Source organism: Muscardinus avellanarius, assembly GCF_963383645.1.
Source record: "Muscardinus avellanarius genome assembly, chromosome: 7".
Taxonomy (NCBI): Eukaryota; Metazoa; Chordata; class Mammalia; order Rodentia; family Gliridae; genus Muscardinus; species Muscardinus avellanarius.
The window spans coordinates 78383119-78399658 of NC_137793.1; the positions used below are offsets into that span (position 1 = coordinate 78383119).

General features: G+C 37.8%; 1 protein-coding gene across 2 annotated transcripts in view; it reads right to left on the reverse strand.

Moving 5' to 3' along the window:
- Nucleotides 1–648: 648 nt before the first annotated feature.
- Nucleotides 649–16540, reverse strand: part of DTL (denticleless E3 ubiquitin protein ligase homolog) — a gene marked incomplete at both ends in the record, with an annotated part of 53170 nt that continues 37278 nt past the window's right edge. For both annotated transcript variants that reach the window (XM_080699528.1, XM_080699527.1), the window contains 4 exons: nucleotides 649–747; nucleotides 1536–2368; nucleotides 12788–12920; nucleotides 16369–16458. In XM_080699528.1, the coding sequence (XP_080555654.1) occupies nucleotides 649–747; nucleotides 1536–2368; nucleotides 12788–12920; nucleotides 16369–16458 (1155 nt within the window). The remainder of the gene's footprint in view (nucleotides 748–1535; nucleotides 2369–12787; nucleotides 12921–16368; nucleotides 16459–16540) is intronic.

Consider the following 16540-nt stretch of genomic DNA (forward strand, 5'->3'; position numbering starts at 1 on the left):
ATATCAGAGATATGTTTGCGGAAAAAGTGAATCTAACTTTTTATTGTTGTTCTCCTAGTTTGTCCAAAGAGTTGACATTTATCACTGCATTTATAATAAATGACTTTAACTGAAGAGATTGTATTTTAACACTGAACCAATATAAATGAACTCAACTAAACATTACATTTTTATACATACTTAAACACAAAAGCACAAACGATTATATATTTCAAATAAACGTATACTTATTGGAAGCAGGCAGATCCAGGATCTTCTGCAGAGGATCTCCTCAGCAGTTGGCCTTCGCAGACGGGCCTTGTGCTGTGGCTCTCATATTTTCTACTATGCACAGGAAGCGTCAGGAAAACAAGAGACATGTCTTGTTTTTTGCCTCCATGAATTGGGATGTTATTAGTAAAGAAGCATAATCTACAAAGTAAAGACTTCATTCAAAATGCTACAGAATGACAAACTTTATGAAATTTAACACAGCATTTACCCTGAGGAAGCTGTGTATACAGTATGGTGGTAGGAGAACCAGACTAGGTACATTTCACAATAGAAAGGATTTTCTCAAAAATGAAAGGATGGCAGTTTTCATAGTCATTCTGTTCTTTCATCTTGTTTTAGTGGAATGAAGTTCAGTTAACTCACTCTGATTAGAATCTATAATTCTGTTGAGTGTTCAGGACTACAGAAGTCATCCTGGGACTTTCTATGGAAGTATGTACAGATTTTCCTCATGGAGCTAGGAGTAATGGTGACCTAGAAGAAGAAAATTTAAACTTCAGAGATTTCCTAAATAAAATTCCTTAAAAAAAAAAATAAACTCAGTAAGTCTTAAGAAAGGGAAAATTTATAGCTCTTTTTATATATAAATAAGATCTCAGGAAGTTAGCACTAACAGAACCTTAATTTAGGATACCTCCAAATTTGATTATTTCAGTCAGCTTTCAGTCCCAAATACTTTTGATGGCAATGTCTCTTTTGGTTGATTTAAAATAAAATAATAAAACTTGAGTTTCAAAAATTAAGGAGAAGCCATAAACACATTGAAGGCTTCTCTGTTTTTTTAAGTAGCTAAACTTCACTTTATTTTAAATAATCCTAAGATATAATTACAAACTGAAAAATCTGCTTATGGATGCTGGCAATTTTCCTAAGAACAACAGCTTTATCTATATAAAATAAGGATAGCATACTGTCTAACAGGAAAGGAGAGATATTTTCGAATTGATGTTCTAGAGCATGAAGAAGGCTTTAGTGAATCAGGGAACAAAACTGAGGAGTATAAATCCTGATAGGAATTTTAATGGGAGTAAATAGGGTTTTCACATAAAACATCACACCCGATTATATCTGAATTTTACACAAACAATTTTTAGTATAAAAATTTGTAGTATAAATAAGTCCCATGAAAGTTTTATCCTTTTTTTTATGTGCTAAGTTTGGCATCTCTAAGAATAAGTAGTTTTACTATTTTTCTTTTAAGCATTCTGATTTGAGAAGAGATCTATAATTAGCCCCCTTCATTTCTACCATTTCTAACTTACCAGGCCTGGTGATGTCTTTCCACTCTGTCTTCTGGAACTGGGTGTCTGGGATGATGGACTTCGTGGAGATGAATTCTCAGCCTTCCGTTTGGCTGCCATGGCTAACAACCAGTTTTTATTCTCTGGGGAGCTATTCTCTTTGCCTACCACTTCAGACCCTTCTCCACAAGGTCTCAAAGGAAGAGGCAGCGTTCCACAGCTTTCTGTTGCAAAAGGGCTGACAGGAGAAGGAGGCTCAGAGATACTTGTACTAGCTCCTTCAGTCTTGCTTGGTTTGGTAGGACCTAGAGAGTCCTTACTAAGGTCTTCCTGGTTACTAGCAAGGCAGCACAGATCCAAATGAAGATTTTCAACTTGGCCATCAAGCTCAGTCACACAGTTGCAACTCTTCACACACTTTTGTTTCACACTCTCCAGACAGCTTGAGTCTAGCCGCCTCTTCACTCTATTTCTAGACTCAGAGCAAGCATCTGCTTGGGATGACTTCTGGCTCACAGGAATGAGGGCTTTTCTTGGAGATGTGATCTTTGTCTCAGAAGCAGGTGGAGTAATGGGTGGTGACGAGGAAGGCGTTCGGGTTACCCAGTTTCTAATTGACATCTTGAAAGATGAGAGCGGCTTGGGAGAGACAGAGGAGACGGAGCCTCTTCTGCTGATGGGAGACCGGGCCTTGGCAGGAGGAGTTTTAATTGAGAACGTGGGAGTATTTGAAGGAAGAGGGAGGTCTCCAGCACAGCTTGGAGCACAAGCTGCAGATGATGGGGAAGAAATGGATGGGCTGCTCTTTACTCTGGGAGCTTTGGCCGGAGTATTCTGGCTACTTGTTACTGTTACTGAAAAATGAACAGAGGGTCATGAAAATAAGAAGCGAAAGCCATAGAAAGTCCCTGAATGTTCACCACGAAAAACCATAGCTAACTTAATCATCCAAGGATTAATTTTTCAGTTAAGTAGTTAGCTAAGTCGTTTGATTCCTATTATACCTTTATAGCATTTTACTTTCCTGTTCCTGTCAGTCTCTTGATTAATCTATTGTAAAGCAAACTTGAGAAATCTATGAAATATAGAAAATGACCAAGAAAAAAAATTTAAAGCACCCAGGCAAGCCATTTTTAGCACTGTTTATCTGTGCATTTGATATATACACCTCAAAATTTTTCTACACAAAAGACCATAATGTACATACAGTTTAATAACTTTTATCTCTTAATTATTTTTCATTGTACATATTTATGTGGTACAATTGATATTTTGATATATGTGTACATTGTGAAATGAATCAAGCTAATAAATATATCTAATATCTCATGCTTTCCCCATGATAAGAACATTTAAAATCTATTCTCTTAGCAATTTTCATGTATATAGCACTTTTTTTGGTAGTACTGAGGATTGAACCCAGGGGGATTCTACCTCTAAGCCACCCCTCCAACCCCTTTCTATTTTCCTTTTTTGAAACAGGGCCTCACTAGGTTGTTGAGGCTTTCCTTGAACCTGTGACTTCCCCGTCTCAGCCTCCTAAGTACTGGAATGACAGGTGTATGCCACCATGCCCTGCTCATAATTTATTATTGTTTATTTTTTGTGGCACTAGAGATTGAACCTAGGACATTTGACTTTTGAGCTACACCTCCAGCCCTTTTAAAAAAGTTTTTGTTTGTTTTGAATCAAGATCTTGCTAGGTTGTTGAATCTCACTAAGTTGTTGAAGCTGGTCTCCAACCTGAAATTCTCTTATCTTAGCCTCCTGTATCGGGATCAAAGGCGTGTGCTTATAGTACATGCCCAGCTTATAGTACAGTAACTGTAGCTAGCATATAAATATATTTGAAATTTTATATCCTTTAATAATCATCCCCCCACTTCTTCCTTCCCCCTCAACCATTTGAGATCACCATTTTATTTTCTATGCATCTGTGGATTCAAGTTTTTAGGTTATACAATGTAAATGAGATCATGCAGTACTTTCCCTTCTGTGCCTGGGCGGGTTAATATATTTAAATAAAGAGTAATCTGCTTCTTAAAATGTCAATTGCAGCCGGGCATGGTGGCGCACGCTTGTAATCCCCACGCTTGGGAGGCAGAGACAGGAGGATCACGCAGGTTCGGAGCCAGCCCTGCTGGCTTGAGACCCTGTTTCCAAATAGAAACAGCTCTCACTAATGCAGATGGCTTTGTGTTGCTGAGGCTGGCTGCAAACCTGTGATCCTCCTGTCTCAGCCTTCCAAGTACTGAGATTACAAACCTGCCCACCACACCTGGCTATATTACTGTTTTTTAGTAGCTACAAAGTATACTAAAGTGTAAGTACTCTATACCATCTTTAACAAACACTGGATAGACAATTACAACAGGAAGATAGACAAGTTGTTAGTGACAGTTCAGTTTCCTATGTAGAGCTGCTATTAGCATTCTTGTGTACACTCAGATGCTCAAGCACAGGGGCTCTCAGAAATGCATAGGTCTAAAAGCTGGCACAATTACTTTCTATGTGACTTGGGCAAACCTTAATTCTCTGACATCTTTTCACATCTAGTAAACAAAGTCTATCAATTATTTGTTGAGGTTATCAGGCCTCATATGACTTTCTAGCTTAATTTACAATTATCATTTTCCACAAGCCAAAGAACATTCAGAATCTTAATGTTTGTTCTGTTAAGCAAATCAAATATAGTGGTCAGGTCTCTTCTCTCTGTCCTTGTTCCTTTGTTTACATACAGTAACAAGTATTTCAAGCAAATTCTTATGCACTTCATACCGCGGCCCTCTCAGGGTCTACAACATGTAACACTAGATCTTCTCATTTTCCTTCTGAGCTTTCCAGATCTTTGGAAGTGCTCTTGTCTTCAAATAACAAGAGCATCTATTTCTTCAAAGTTTTGATTGAGCCTCTGATATTTAAGTTTAATTTTGAATTATATTCATATAAATTTAGGGTGAACCAGTATAAAAATGAAATCTCTTAGCAGGAATAAGGATTTCCAAGTACTAACTTTATTCAGTTTATTATCCTTTTTTTATCCTATGCTCTTCACTATTAAGAAGTCTTACTTTAAACAGAAATTCTACAAACTGACTTTTGCTTGAACTTTTTTCATCAATCATATGTTTAGAACCAGCAAAAGTGATACTGCCCCTTCAGTGAAGATCATTACCGGAAAACCTCATTTTACCAAATGTGCTACAGAAAGGACTTTGTAACTGTGAGCCATGGAGCCTCTGGTTATGGTCCTCACACTCCTGCTCTAGAACTTGACTAGTTATTATTTCATAGAAAAAGAGGTTTTCACCTGTGGCACTCCTCAGCACAGGTCAAGGCACACAGTCAATCATGCCATTTAAATGGGTTGCGGAGTGCAATTTAGGAGAGAAAGTCCTAAAATAGCCTTTAATACACCAATTCTAATGGAAGATTAGGGGAGAAGAGGGATAGGCAGAAATGGGTTATCTAATTTCTTTTTTGTTTTTTGTGGGTCTAGAGATGGAACCCAGAGGCATTTGACCTCTGAGCTACATGCCCTGCCCTATTTTTTATTCTTTATTTTGAAACAGGGTCTCACTAAGTTTCAAAGGGCCTCACTAAGTAGCTGAGGCTGTCCACAAACCGTGATCCTCCTGTCTCAGCCTCCCGAATGCTGGGATTACAAGTGTGCACCACCACGCCCAGCTGGGTTATCTAATTTCTTTTGACACTTTTATGACATTGAAAGTTTTTTTTCTACGTGCTTATTATTAGCACATACTAAAGTATATGTGTAAGACCTTAAAAACCCCCAACCAAGCCCTAATGGATTATATTATATATATGTACATGTTCTGAAACTCTTAAATCTCTCAAGCCGGGTGTGGTGGTGCACACTTGTAACCCCAGCATTTGGGAGGCTGAGACTGGAGGATCACAGTTCCTGGACAACCTCAGCTACTTAGTGAGGCCCTGTGCAACTCAGTGAGACCCTGTTTCAAAATAAAGAATTAAAAAATAGGGCTGGGGTGTAGCAGAATGCCCCAGGTTCCATCCCTAGTACTGAAAAAAAAAAAAAAAAAAAAAAACAACCAAAAAACAACAACAAAAAAAACTCTTTATATAAATATACAGACACACTGCATTCTAATAGTTGCTTAGTATGTCATTATATGGTCCTACATATTTAAACAGACTTGCATTTAGTATTTCATCTACTTAAATCGGCAGATCCCTTATAAGCCACATATGAGATCTGATGACTTGTGGCAAAGACTGGGTTACTGCTCTAAAGGTTTCTTCAAAGTGGATTTCTCTGAGGAATTAGTCTGCTAATATCAATCAATTTGCAGCTTCTTTCTGTAAAGGGTTAGCCATCTGGCCTTACCCTATGTTTCCAGGCTTATTTCATACTGTGCTACTTCAGGATCTCATTATAAAACATTACCTGGCGCTTCCTGAACAAACTGTGCAATGTCACATCTCTGTTCAGTGGTTTTCTTGGCTCCTTCTTTACCAGGCAAAAATTCTTATGCACATGGCTCTGATGATAATGTTAACTCCTTTGTACAGTGTTTGCAAACTCTTTCCCTGCTTTCTCAAAGAAAGTGAATTCTCACTCACTTTAATAATTAGGAGAAATGTTTACAAGGCACTGCAATATTTGTATTTGCCTCTTAGACTGGATTATAAATTTAGAGGGCAGGTGACATTGATTTACTCATTGTAGGCCCACTGCCTCTGTGGTGACTAGTAAGAAATTACTGAATAATGTTAAATTTCATTACTGCTGAGATGTATAAGGGTGAGGGTTCTATGCATTAAAAAACTGATTCTACAATTATCTTGCTGACTCATAAGACTGCACAAGCACTTGAAATAGAACAGGTAAGATTTCTTTTTAAGATTAAGATAATCATCTTTGTCACTCAAAAGAAGACTAGAGGTTCTCAATTCCAGCTGCATGACAGATTTACCTGAAGTTTTACAAAAATACAGGTACTTGGCTTTTACCCCAGCCCTAATAAATTAATCCTTAGGGACACATAAACTTTATTTTTTGGTACTGGTGACTGAACCCAGTTCTTCCAAAGCTACACCCCAGCCCTTTTTTTTTTTAATTAATTTTGTATTTCAAACAGGGTCTTGCTAAGTTGTTGAGGCTAGCCTTGAACCTGCCATTCTCCTGTCCCTGCCTCTCAAGCACTGGAATTTCAGGTGTGTGCTACCATACCTGGGCTAGACACACAAACTTTTACAAAGCTCCCCAAATGGTTTTGATGCTCACTGACCTCACCTCAAGTTCCATAGAATCTCTAGCTGAACCAAAAGAATAGTAAGTGATAGAGGAGGTGTTGGCCGGGAAAAGTAGGGCAGAAAGAAGGAAGAGGCCTTGGCACATAAAGCCTTCCAGCTAGTGTGTTAAAAAGGATCAGATGAGCCAGGCATGGTGGTGCACCCTTGTAATCCCCGCGCGATTGGGAGGCTGAGACAGGAGGATTGCGCAGGTTCAAAGCCAGCCTGGGCTGGCTTAAGAGACCCTGTTTCCAAATAAAATATAAAATAGGTCTGAGAGTGTAGCCCGGAGGTAGAAGGCCCCTGGGTTTCATCCCCAGTACCACAAAAAAAAAAAAAAAAAAAAAAAAAAAGGATCAGAAGAGAAGATATGCAGCCTAAGACAGCAATGGAGGATTATAGTGTCAATTAGTAGTCTGGGAAAGCAGAGGAACCCAATTATCAAAACAACATTGTTTGTGGTTTGTAGCAGTCAATTTGTTGCTGGAAGCTGGCTTAGAGAGTCAAAATAGAGAAATCTCGGCATTAACTTCTGGTCTGTTCTCAATTTGAACTTTGCTGTATTAGGACAAAGTAGGAAGTACTGTAGAGTAGTTCCAAGCTACCACTTTAGAATCAGACTACAAAGGGTTGAACTCTGGTTCTACCATAAATTCAGAGCTGTGTGATCCAAGGCCAAGTCAACTTCATTGATCAACCTTGTTGATCTTTGGTTGTAGTTATTTGAAAATTAAATGAGATAATCCAAGCAGGTCCTTCATTACGAGCATGGTGCATGCTTGTAATTCCAGTACTTGGGAGGCTGAGACAGGAGGATCGTAGGTTTGCAGCCGCCTCAGCTACTTTGTGAGTCTCTCTGCAATTTAGTGAGACCCTGTTTCAAATAAAGAATAAAAAATAGGGCTTGGAGTATAACACCCTTGGGTTCAATCCCTAGTACTAAAAAAAAAAAAAGAGCGAATATGAGCAACTTTTTGGTGACTTAATTTCTAAAACTAACAAAGTCAATTAAAAATATCTAGTTAAAGGCAAGATACTCTTCACCACAAGTTTAGAAGTGGTTATAGCCTTTAACATAGGAATTCCACCTCTGGGAAAATATTTTAATGAAAAAGGGGACCCTAAATTCAGGGGGGAAAACTCATCTACTACAATAGACTTGCAAGGTAAATAAGGGAGCACTTACTCAGTGTAATATTTTAAATAATGTTGCAAAAGAGAAAGCATTATAAAGTACTTAAAGCATCAACTGAAAAAAGCCCCAAGAAATTAAAATATATGTACAGTAAAACTACTGTTTTATTAAAAGAAATCTCTACACATAAGGAAGAAAAATTCTCGAAAAATATCTAGAAATGTTACTTAAAATCGTGTTAGAGAGCCGGGCGTGGTGGCACACGCTTGTAATCTCAGCATTAGGGAGGCTGAGACCTGGAGGATTGCAGTTCGTGGATAGCCTCAGCTACTTAGTGAGGCCCTTTGCAACTCAGTGACCCGGTTTCAAAATAAAAAATAAAAAATAGGGCAGGAGGTGTAGCTCGGAGGTCAAATGCCCCTGGGTTCCATCCCCAGACCCGAAAAAAAAAAAAAAAAAATCGTGTTAGAGCTGGGCGTGGTGGCGCATGTTTGTAATCCCAGCATTCAGGAGGCTGAGACCTGGAGGATCACGGTTCGCGGACAGCCTCAGCTACTTAGTGAGGCCCTCTGCAACTCAGTGAGACCCGGTTTCAAAATAAAGAATAAAAAATAGGGCAGGGGGTGTAGCTCGGAGTTTTAAAGCCCCTGGGTTCCATCCCTAGACCCGAAAAAAAAAAAAAATTGTGTTAAATGAAGGAAATACTGATGGCATTTTCCTCACATGACTTTTCTAAATCATACAAAATTAGAGAGAGAGAAGTATAAAAACTGGCAGCAGAAATTATATGGTTAAGAAGACTTGCTGGGCGTGGTGGCGCACGCTTGTAATCCCTGCGCTTGGGAGGTAGAGACAGGAGGATCGCGCAGGTTCGAAGCCAGCCCCGTGCTGGTTTAGGAGACTCTGTTTCCAAATAAAAATGTAAAAATAGGTCTGGGAGTGTAGTCCAGAGGTAGAAGGGCTTCCAGGAACCCCAGTACCACAAAAAAAAAAAAAAAAAGACTTGACATTATAATAAGCTGGGCATGGTGGCCCATACCTGTAATCTTAGTACTTGAGAGGCTGAGACAGAAGGATCAGAAAGGCTGAGACAGAATCTGAGAGGACAGTCTCAGCAAGTAGTAAGACCCTCAGAACTTAGAGCAAGACCCTGTTTCAAAACAAAAAAATAGAAAGAGCTATGGGTATAGCTGAGTATTCAAGATAATCCCCAAATAATTAATCTATATTAATGGATTAAATTAATGGGATAGATATAGATTAATGCAATAATCTATATCTATGGAATTCAGAAACAAACCCTTATATTTATGGTCAACTGATTTTTAGCAATGGTGCCAAGATAATTCAACAGGATAAAGAATAATTTCTTGAATAAATGGTGTTGAGAAAGCTATATATTCACATACAAGAGAATCAATTTGGATACCTACTTCATATCACATACAAAAATATATATATTTTCTTTTGGTGGCACTGGGGTTCCTGGAAGCTCTTCTACCTCCAGGCTACACTCCCAGACCTATTTTTACATTTTTATTTGGAAACAGAGTCTCCTAAATCAGGGCGCGCGGCTAGCTTCGAACCTGCGTGATCCTCCTGTTTCTGCCTCCCAAGCGCGGGGATTACAAGCGTGCGCCACCACGCCCGGCCAAAAATAAATTAAAAAAATTGTAGACTTGAAACTAAAAAATTTCCAAGAAGAAAATAATGAAATAAATTTTGTGACCCTGGGGTAGAGGATAGCTTTTTTGATATAACATTAAAAGTACAAATGACAAAAGAAAAAATAATCATAAAAATTACAAAGCTATGTATTGTCAAGGGATCCCCATCAAAAAATCAACAAAGGTGAGGTTGAAGATTTAGCTCAGTGGCAGAGTGTTTGCCTAACATGAGTCAGGCCCTGGGTTTGATCCTCCAGCACTGAAACAAAAAAGTGAGAACCCGTCCCTCAAAGTAAAAAGACATCCCAGAGAACAAGGAAAAATATTTGCAAATCACTTAATGACATGGAACTTACATCCAAAATATATAATGTTTACAAGCCGCAGCAAATAACCCAATTAAAAATATGAGCAAAATATCTACACAGGCATTTCAGCAAAGAAAATATATAAATGACAAGCATATGAAAAGATGCTCAAGATCACTGCCTACTGGCAAAATACAAATAGAACCCACAGTAGGAAAGCAATTCATATCCACCAGTGTGTGTAATAAAAACAAAAATATTATCAATTATTGGCAAAAGAAGAAAAATGAACTCTAATTAGGAATGCTAAAGTATTCTAGAATTAGATTGTAATTCTAGACTGCACAACTCTGAATATACTAAAAACCACTAAATTGTATTTTGATCTAACCACAAGTATGACCCTATTATTAGGAGGATGGGGAGTGTGCAGTGGGACAAAAGTGGAAGGACAAAATAAAGAAAACTAAATTCTCATCTCACAATGGAAAGAAGTCAACAGAAAGCCGAAAAGGGCAAACATAAATAGACCACATATTATCTAGAGGTATAGGCATATGCACAATTAAAGAATCAGCTAAAAGACTTTAAAGTCATTGTCTATGAATGGGAAACTGGAATAGAGGGTCTGCAGATTGCTTGCAGTTTCTTATTCACCCCTATAAAAAGATTTTTTTTTTATTGTACTGAGGATTGAACCCAGGGACATTTTACCTCTGCACTACCCCTCCTCCAACCTTGTTTATATTTTTAAATTTCTCACTAAGATGCAGAGGGCCTCGATAATTTGCTGAGGCTGCCTGCAAACCTGTAATCCTTCTGTCTCAGCTCAAGTACTGGGATTACAGGCATGAGCCACCATACCTGGCTAAAAGTAGTTTTCTTATTAAACTGTTACACTAACAAAGCAAAAAAGGGACCATTATTAAGCCGGGCATGGTGGCGCACGCTTGTAATCCCCGCGCTTGGGAGGCAGAGACAGGAGGATCGCGCAGGTTCGAAGCCAGCTGTGAGTGCTGGCTTAGGAGACCCTGTTTCCAAATTAAAAAAAAAAAAAAAAAAAGTAAAAATAGGTCTGGGAGTGTAGCCCGGAGGTAGAAGGGCTTCTAGGAACCCCAGTACCACCAAAAAAAAAAAAAAAAAAAAAAACCACAAAAATACAAAAACAAAACACCAAACAAACAAAAACAAAAAAACAGGGAGCATTATTAAAGACTTTAAAGAAAGCAAACTGAGAACAAAAGACTGCATTCTGCGTCTTAGAGGTGACTAAGTAAGTTAGAAAAATGAGCCTTTATCTTTATTCGCCCTATCTCATTTCAACTGTCCAATAACATTAGTCCCTGAGTAAGGTTAATTTTTAACCTTCAACTTCAAGCTTATTGTGTACATCTACTGATAACATGAGAATCCCCTCTGGCTTTTAAAGGTTATTTGTTACCTCCTTGACCTCTAAACATTTGTGTGCCCCATGGCTGAGACCCCAGTTCTACTCTCTTTATCTATAGCTGTCTTTACCTACATCATAATGTATTCCCAATTTATAACTCCAGCAGAATTAAGCATATAACTGCCTCTCTGACATCCCCATTTGGATGTCTGATAATCATATGAAAATATATCTAAATAGAACTTCAGCTTCACCCTCAAATCTGCTTTGCCTGTGAAGATTTCTATCTAGGCTAAAGAAACTCTATTCCTCTAGCTTCTCAAGCAAAAACTCTGAAGTCATCTTTGATAATTTCCCTTTCTATCTCACATCTGATCCCTCAGCATGTTCTGTTGGCCCTACCTTATAAATATAACCAGAATTTGATACTTATCAACATTTTCTGCTACCACCCTGGGTTTAAGACACCATCATCACTTTCTGGTTATTTTAATTGCTTTTAAAGTTAGATTCCTACTTTTACCCTGATTCCCTTATAATTTATTCTTAATGCAGGAGCAAGAACAATCGAGTCAAAAGTCAGATCATGATGTTTCTCTTCTCAAAACCCTCTGGTGGCTTTTTATCTGTTAGAATAAAGCTAAATTCCCATGAGAAATACATTTTCTACTACTATTTTCCTGGAGGAAGAGAATATGCCAGGCCCACTTCTGCTTCAAGGCCTCATGATTTTTTCTCTGTCTAGAATATTCTTCTCCAAAATATCCACATGGCTCACTACTATGCTTTCTCTATTCAGTGTCATTCATTTATTGAGGCATCCCTGACCATCTGCTACAAAATGTCAACAGCACACTTTGCTATTCTTTCTTTCCTATTTTGCTTTTTTCCTAAGCATTTATTGTTATTTGGTAAATATTTTACAACTTTATCTTATTTTTACCTCTGCTATATAAGCTATTTATGTCTTTGGAATTTCTGATTCTTTCATTCATTGATAAATATTAGGCAAACTGAGAGCAGTGTCCAGCACATAGCAAGCATTTGATAAATATTTGAATATTAGTTGAGTGTGGTAGCACATGCCTGTAACCCCAGTATTTGGGAGGCTGAGACAGGAAGATTGCAGGTTCGCAGCCAGCCTCAGCTACTTGGTAAGGCCCTCTCCAACTTAGTGAGATCCTGTTTTAAAAATAAATAAATAAATAAAATAGGGCTGGAGGTGTGGCTCAAAGGTAGAATACCCCTTGGATTAAATCCCCAGTATCACAATAAGTAAATATTCGTTGAATAAATGCACCATTGCATTCCAGGGCCTTGTACAGATGATAAGCAGAGTAGTGCTCAAATAGTATTTCTTGAAAAGAACAATGACAAGATGATGTTTTTATTTTAAAAATGTACCAAAAGAAGACCAAATCTAGCTTACCACTATATACACTATAGAATTAAACAAATAAAAGCATAATAACTTTAGAAAATGTATGACATGTTACCTAGGCCAGCTCTCGCCTCCTTTTTCTTCTGCGAGGCCCAACCTACTATGGACTGTTTATCTACTGGTTTCTCCTCTAAGCTTCTGTTCAAGCGCCAGATTCTTAGTGTATTGTCATCTGAGCAGGTAGCAATCTAAGGAAAACAAGGAAGGGAGTGATGAAGCTTCAATCAAAGATTCAAAACAAAGTAAATACTTATGTGCCTTAAAGTCTCATGACTAGAGAATTATTTTGTCTACTATAATAGGATATTGAAAATGATATTTGAAAGATCATATTTCTTGCTTTCAGGAATTATTCCAGATTTCCAAAGAAGCTAACTCTCTTAGTTTCATTATAGTCTTCCTGCTGATACAACTTTTAGTATCCATGATTTCTTAACCTCAGCTGGGCATAGGTAGCACAACCTCCCAGTACTTGGGAGGCCGAGACAGGAGGACCCCAGGTTTAAAGGACAGCCTCAGCAAGGTGAGTCTTTCATCAACCTAGCGAAACCCTGTTTCAAAAATAAAAATAAAGCCGGGCTTGGTGGTGCACGCTTTCAATACTAGCATTTGGGAGGCTGAAACAGAAGGATTGCAGTTCGCGGACAGCCTCGGCCTCTTAGTGAGGCCCTTTGCAACTCAGTGAAACCCTGTTTCAAAATAAAGAATAAAATATAGGCCTGGGGGTATAGCTTGGAGGTAGAATGCCCCTGGGTTCCATCCCCAATACCACAAAAATAAGCAAACAAATAAATAAAAAAATAAATTTGGGCTGGGAGTGTAACTCAGAGGTAGCGTGCCCGAGTTCAATTCTCAGTACCAAGGAAAAAAATCTCAGCCTAAAGCTCTGCTCTACTATAACAGGGTTATTTCACTTTATTCTCTCAATAAGTTGGGCAAGCCATTATCTTTATCACCTTATATATAACTATGGAACTTAAAAAGACATCCCTTTTACTCTTTCTGTTAAATGACCAGTACTTCTTACTAATATTCAATTTCTACAAATTTCTTCTGCATTCTCATGTTCTGCCTTATTGATAAAGTAATGTGATCATTTCCAAGATCAGATTAGCCATGACTCTAGTAGTCTGTGGTAAATACAATGAAATCATTCCTTTGAGATTCTTTTTCAGATAGGTAAAGGAGCAATCTGGGAAAACAACAGTTCACTAGGCTGAAAGAAGTTAAAAATAACCTTTGCCCCTTTAAAAATATCTGACCATTCCTGATCTTGGTCCCAAGCCTTTTATGGCAGAGAAAATCCAGCTTGAAGAACTTGTGGCAAATGGCCACTGGTACCAGAGCTGTTCCCTAGCATTTGTTTATATAATTTCTCTATTTCAGTCACTAAAGAGAGAGAGGGAAAAAAAAAAAAAAAAAAAAAAAAAAAACCACACACACACGTTCTCCTAAGTCTTGGCCCCCAAGAGACTGGCAACTTTTTCCTTTCCTTTCTGGGAGGCCAAAAGATACACATATTTAACTGGTCAACAAGAAATGCTTGGAATCCCATAATTACTCTATAGTGATAATAACAATCATTATTTACAGAGCATATACTGTTGACCTGATAATTTACATTCTTTAACCTCTTTAATCCTCACAATACAAAAGCCTTGAACTCAACCTCACCTGCAAAATGGGAATGAAGTTAATTGCTCAAAGTACAACTAAATGGCAAAGCTAGAATTTAAATCTAATTTCTCCTCTTCTAGAAACCAAATATTCAAAAACTACAGCAACAACAAAATTTCCTCCCAAAACATATTCAATCTAATTTTAGGCTGATAACAAAATTACTTTAAAGAACTTTTAAAATGGTGGTCATTAAGCTGGGCATGTTGGCACGTTCCTGTAATCCCAGTAATTGGGAGTCTGAGACAGGAGAATTGCAAGTTTGAGGACAACCTCAGTAACTTAATGAGACCCTATATCAAAATAAAATAATAAAGTAGGGCTAGGTATGTGACTCAGAGGTAGAACACACTTGGGTTCCACTCCCAGTGAGAAACCACACACATACACATACACACACACACGCACACACAAATGCACCTTCACGAGAATAGGAAATAAGGATAATACATGATGGTTTAAAAAAGAAGATATATAAGCCGGGCGTGGTGGCGCACGCTTGTAATCCCCGCGCTTGGGAGGCGGAGACAGGAGGATCGCACAGTTTTGAAGCCAGCCACACACGCTGGCTTAGGAGACCCTGTTTCCAAATAAAAAATATAAAACATGTCTGGGAGTGTAGCCCGGAGGTGTAAGGGCTTCCAGGAACCCCAGCACCACCAAAATAATAATAAAAAAATAAATAAATAAAATAAAAAAATGATATAATTAACTGAATATTCAAAAAACCATTCATCCTCATTAGTTTCATTAAGATGCAATACTCTCCATTAGACATATCTTCCTGGAAATCACATGAAATCTCAGAGAAAAACATGTCACTGGGATGTAATTATATATAGAGAGTAATTATTAAAGCAAAACAAAACAAAACTGGTCCAGCTTCAAACTGACCAAAGAAATGCTAACAGGGAAGTATTATCAGTACTTGAGAGGCTGAGATGGAAGGTTCAAGAGACTGAATTACCAGCCTCAGAGACTCAGTAAGACTCTTAGCAACCTAGCAAGATCTCCTTTCAAAATGAAATATAAAAAGAGCTGATATACAACTCTGAAGTAGAATGCCCTTGGCTTCAATCCTTCATTTAGAAAAAAAAAAAAAAAAGGGGGGGGATAGAAAGATGAAGAGAAATCCACAGCAGTATTGGAAAGCTAGCAGGATGTCATGAATAAACCAGGTAAGGGAAATTTTCTGGAAGATAAAATGAAACAGATGGGAATAATAGGCAACAAAACATCATGTATAAAAGGGGAGAACTTCACAGAAGTGAGATTTCCTTCAGAACAAAAGATAACCCAAAAATCAGAAGCAATGGAGGTTGGGAGAATGAGTGTACCTTGGGTACTAGTATATGAAATCCTACATATATTTATACGGAGTTCATGTTTCTGACCTTTCTACATGTTGGGGATTTTTAAGTATCACATTATAAATTGACTAAGAATTAAAACATGGGCATATTTTCTTCTTTCTAAAGTGCCTAACACATTTCAGACAAACTCCTTTCAGTTTTCACAGATAATCTAATATTAAGACTTCTCAGTACCCATTGTATTTGTCACAGATGAATACCCAAATTGGACTGTAAAGAATAGTTAAGATGTTACCTTTAACACAGCATATTGATAATATGTAGAAAGTGCAAAAGATTAGTTCCCACCTTAGATGGTTCATTCACCTTAGATTTTAAAATAAAATTTTAACTAAGCTAAAAATTTACCCTTAAAGAAATGACAAGAGAACCAGAAACTCATCCTTCTTTCTTAGTAGTACATCATTTCTCTATTGGTACAGAAAAACAGAGTATGTATGAGTAATGCTGACATAAATTAATGGATAACCTCTACATCTTTTAAGCCTCTAAACGTAATAGTCTGTTATATGTCACTCTTAAATCTTGGGAAAACCGACAAACTTGTGATCTACTTTTGAAAACAATTAGACATTTGTTCACAAACCTTTGTAAAGTCAGATGGACACCAGCACACAGATGTAACTTCTTGAGAATGACCCAGGAGCACAGTAGGAGGATGCCAGGGTGTGGAGACCTAGCCCCCCAAAAAGAGACAAGTCAGTAAATCAGTGTTAAGTCTCCTAGACATAGACTTTGAATCTCCCTAATTTTGTCTT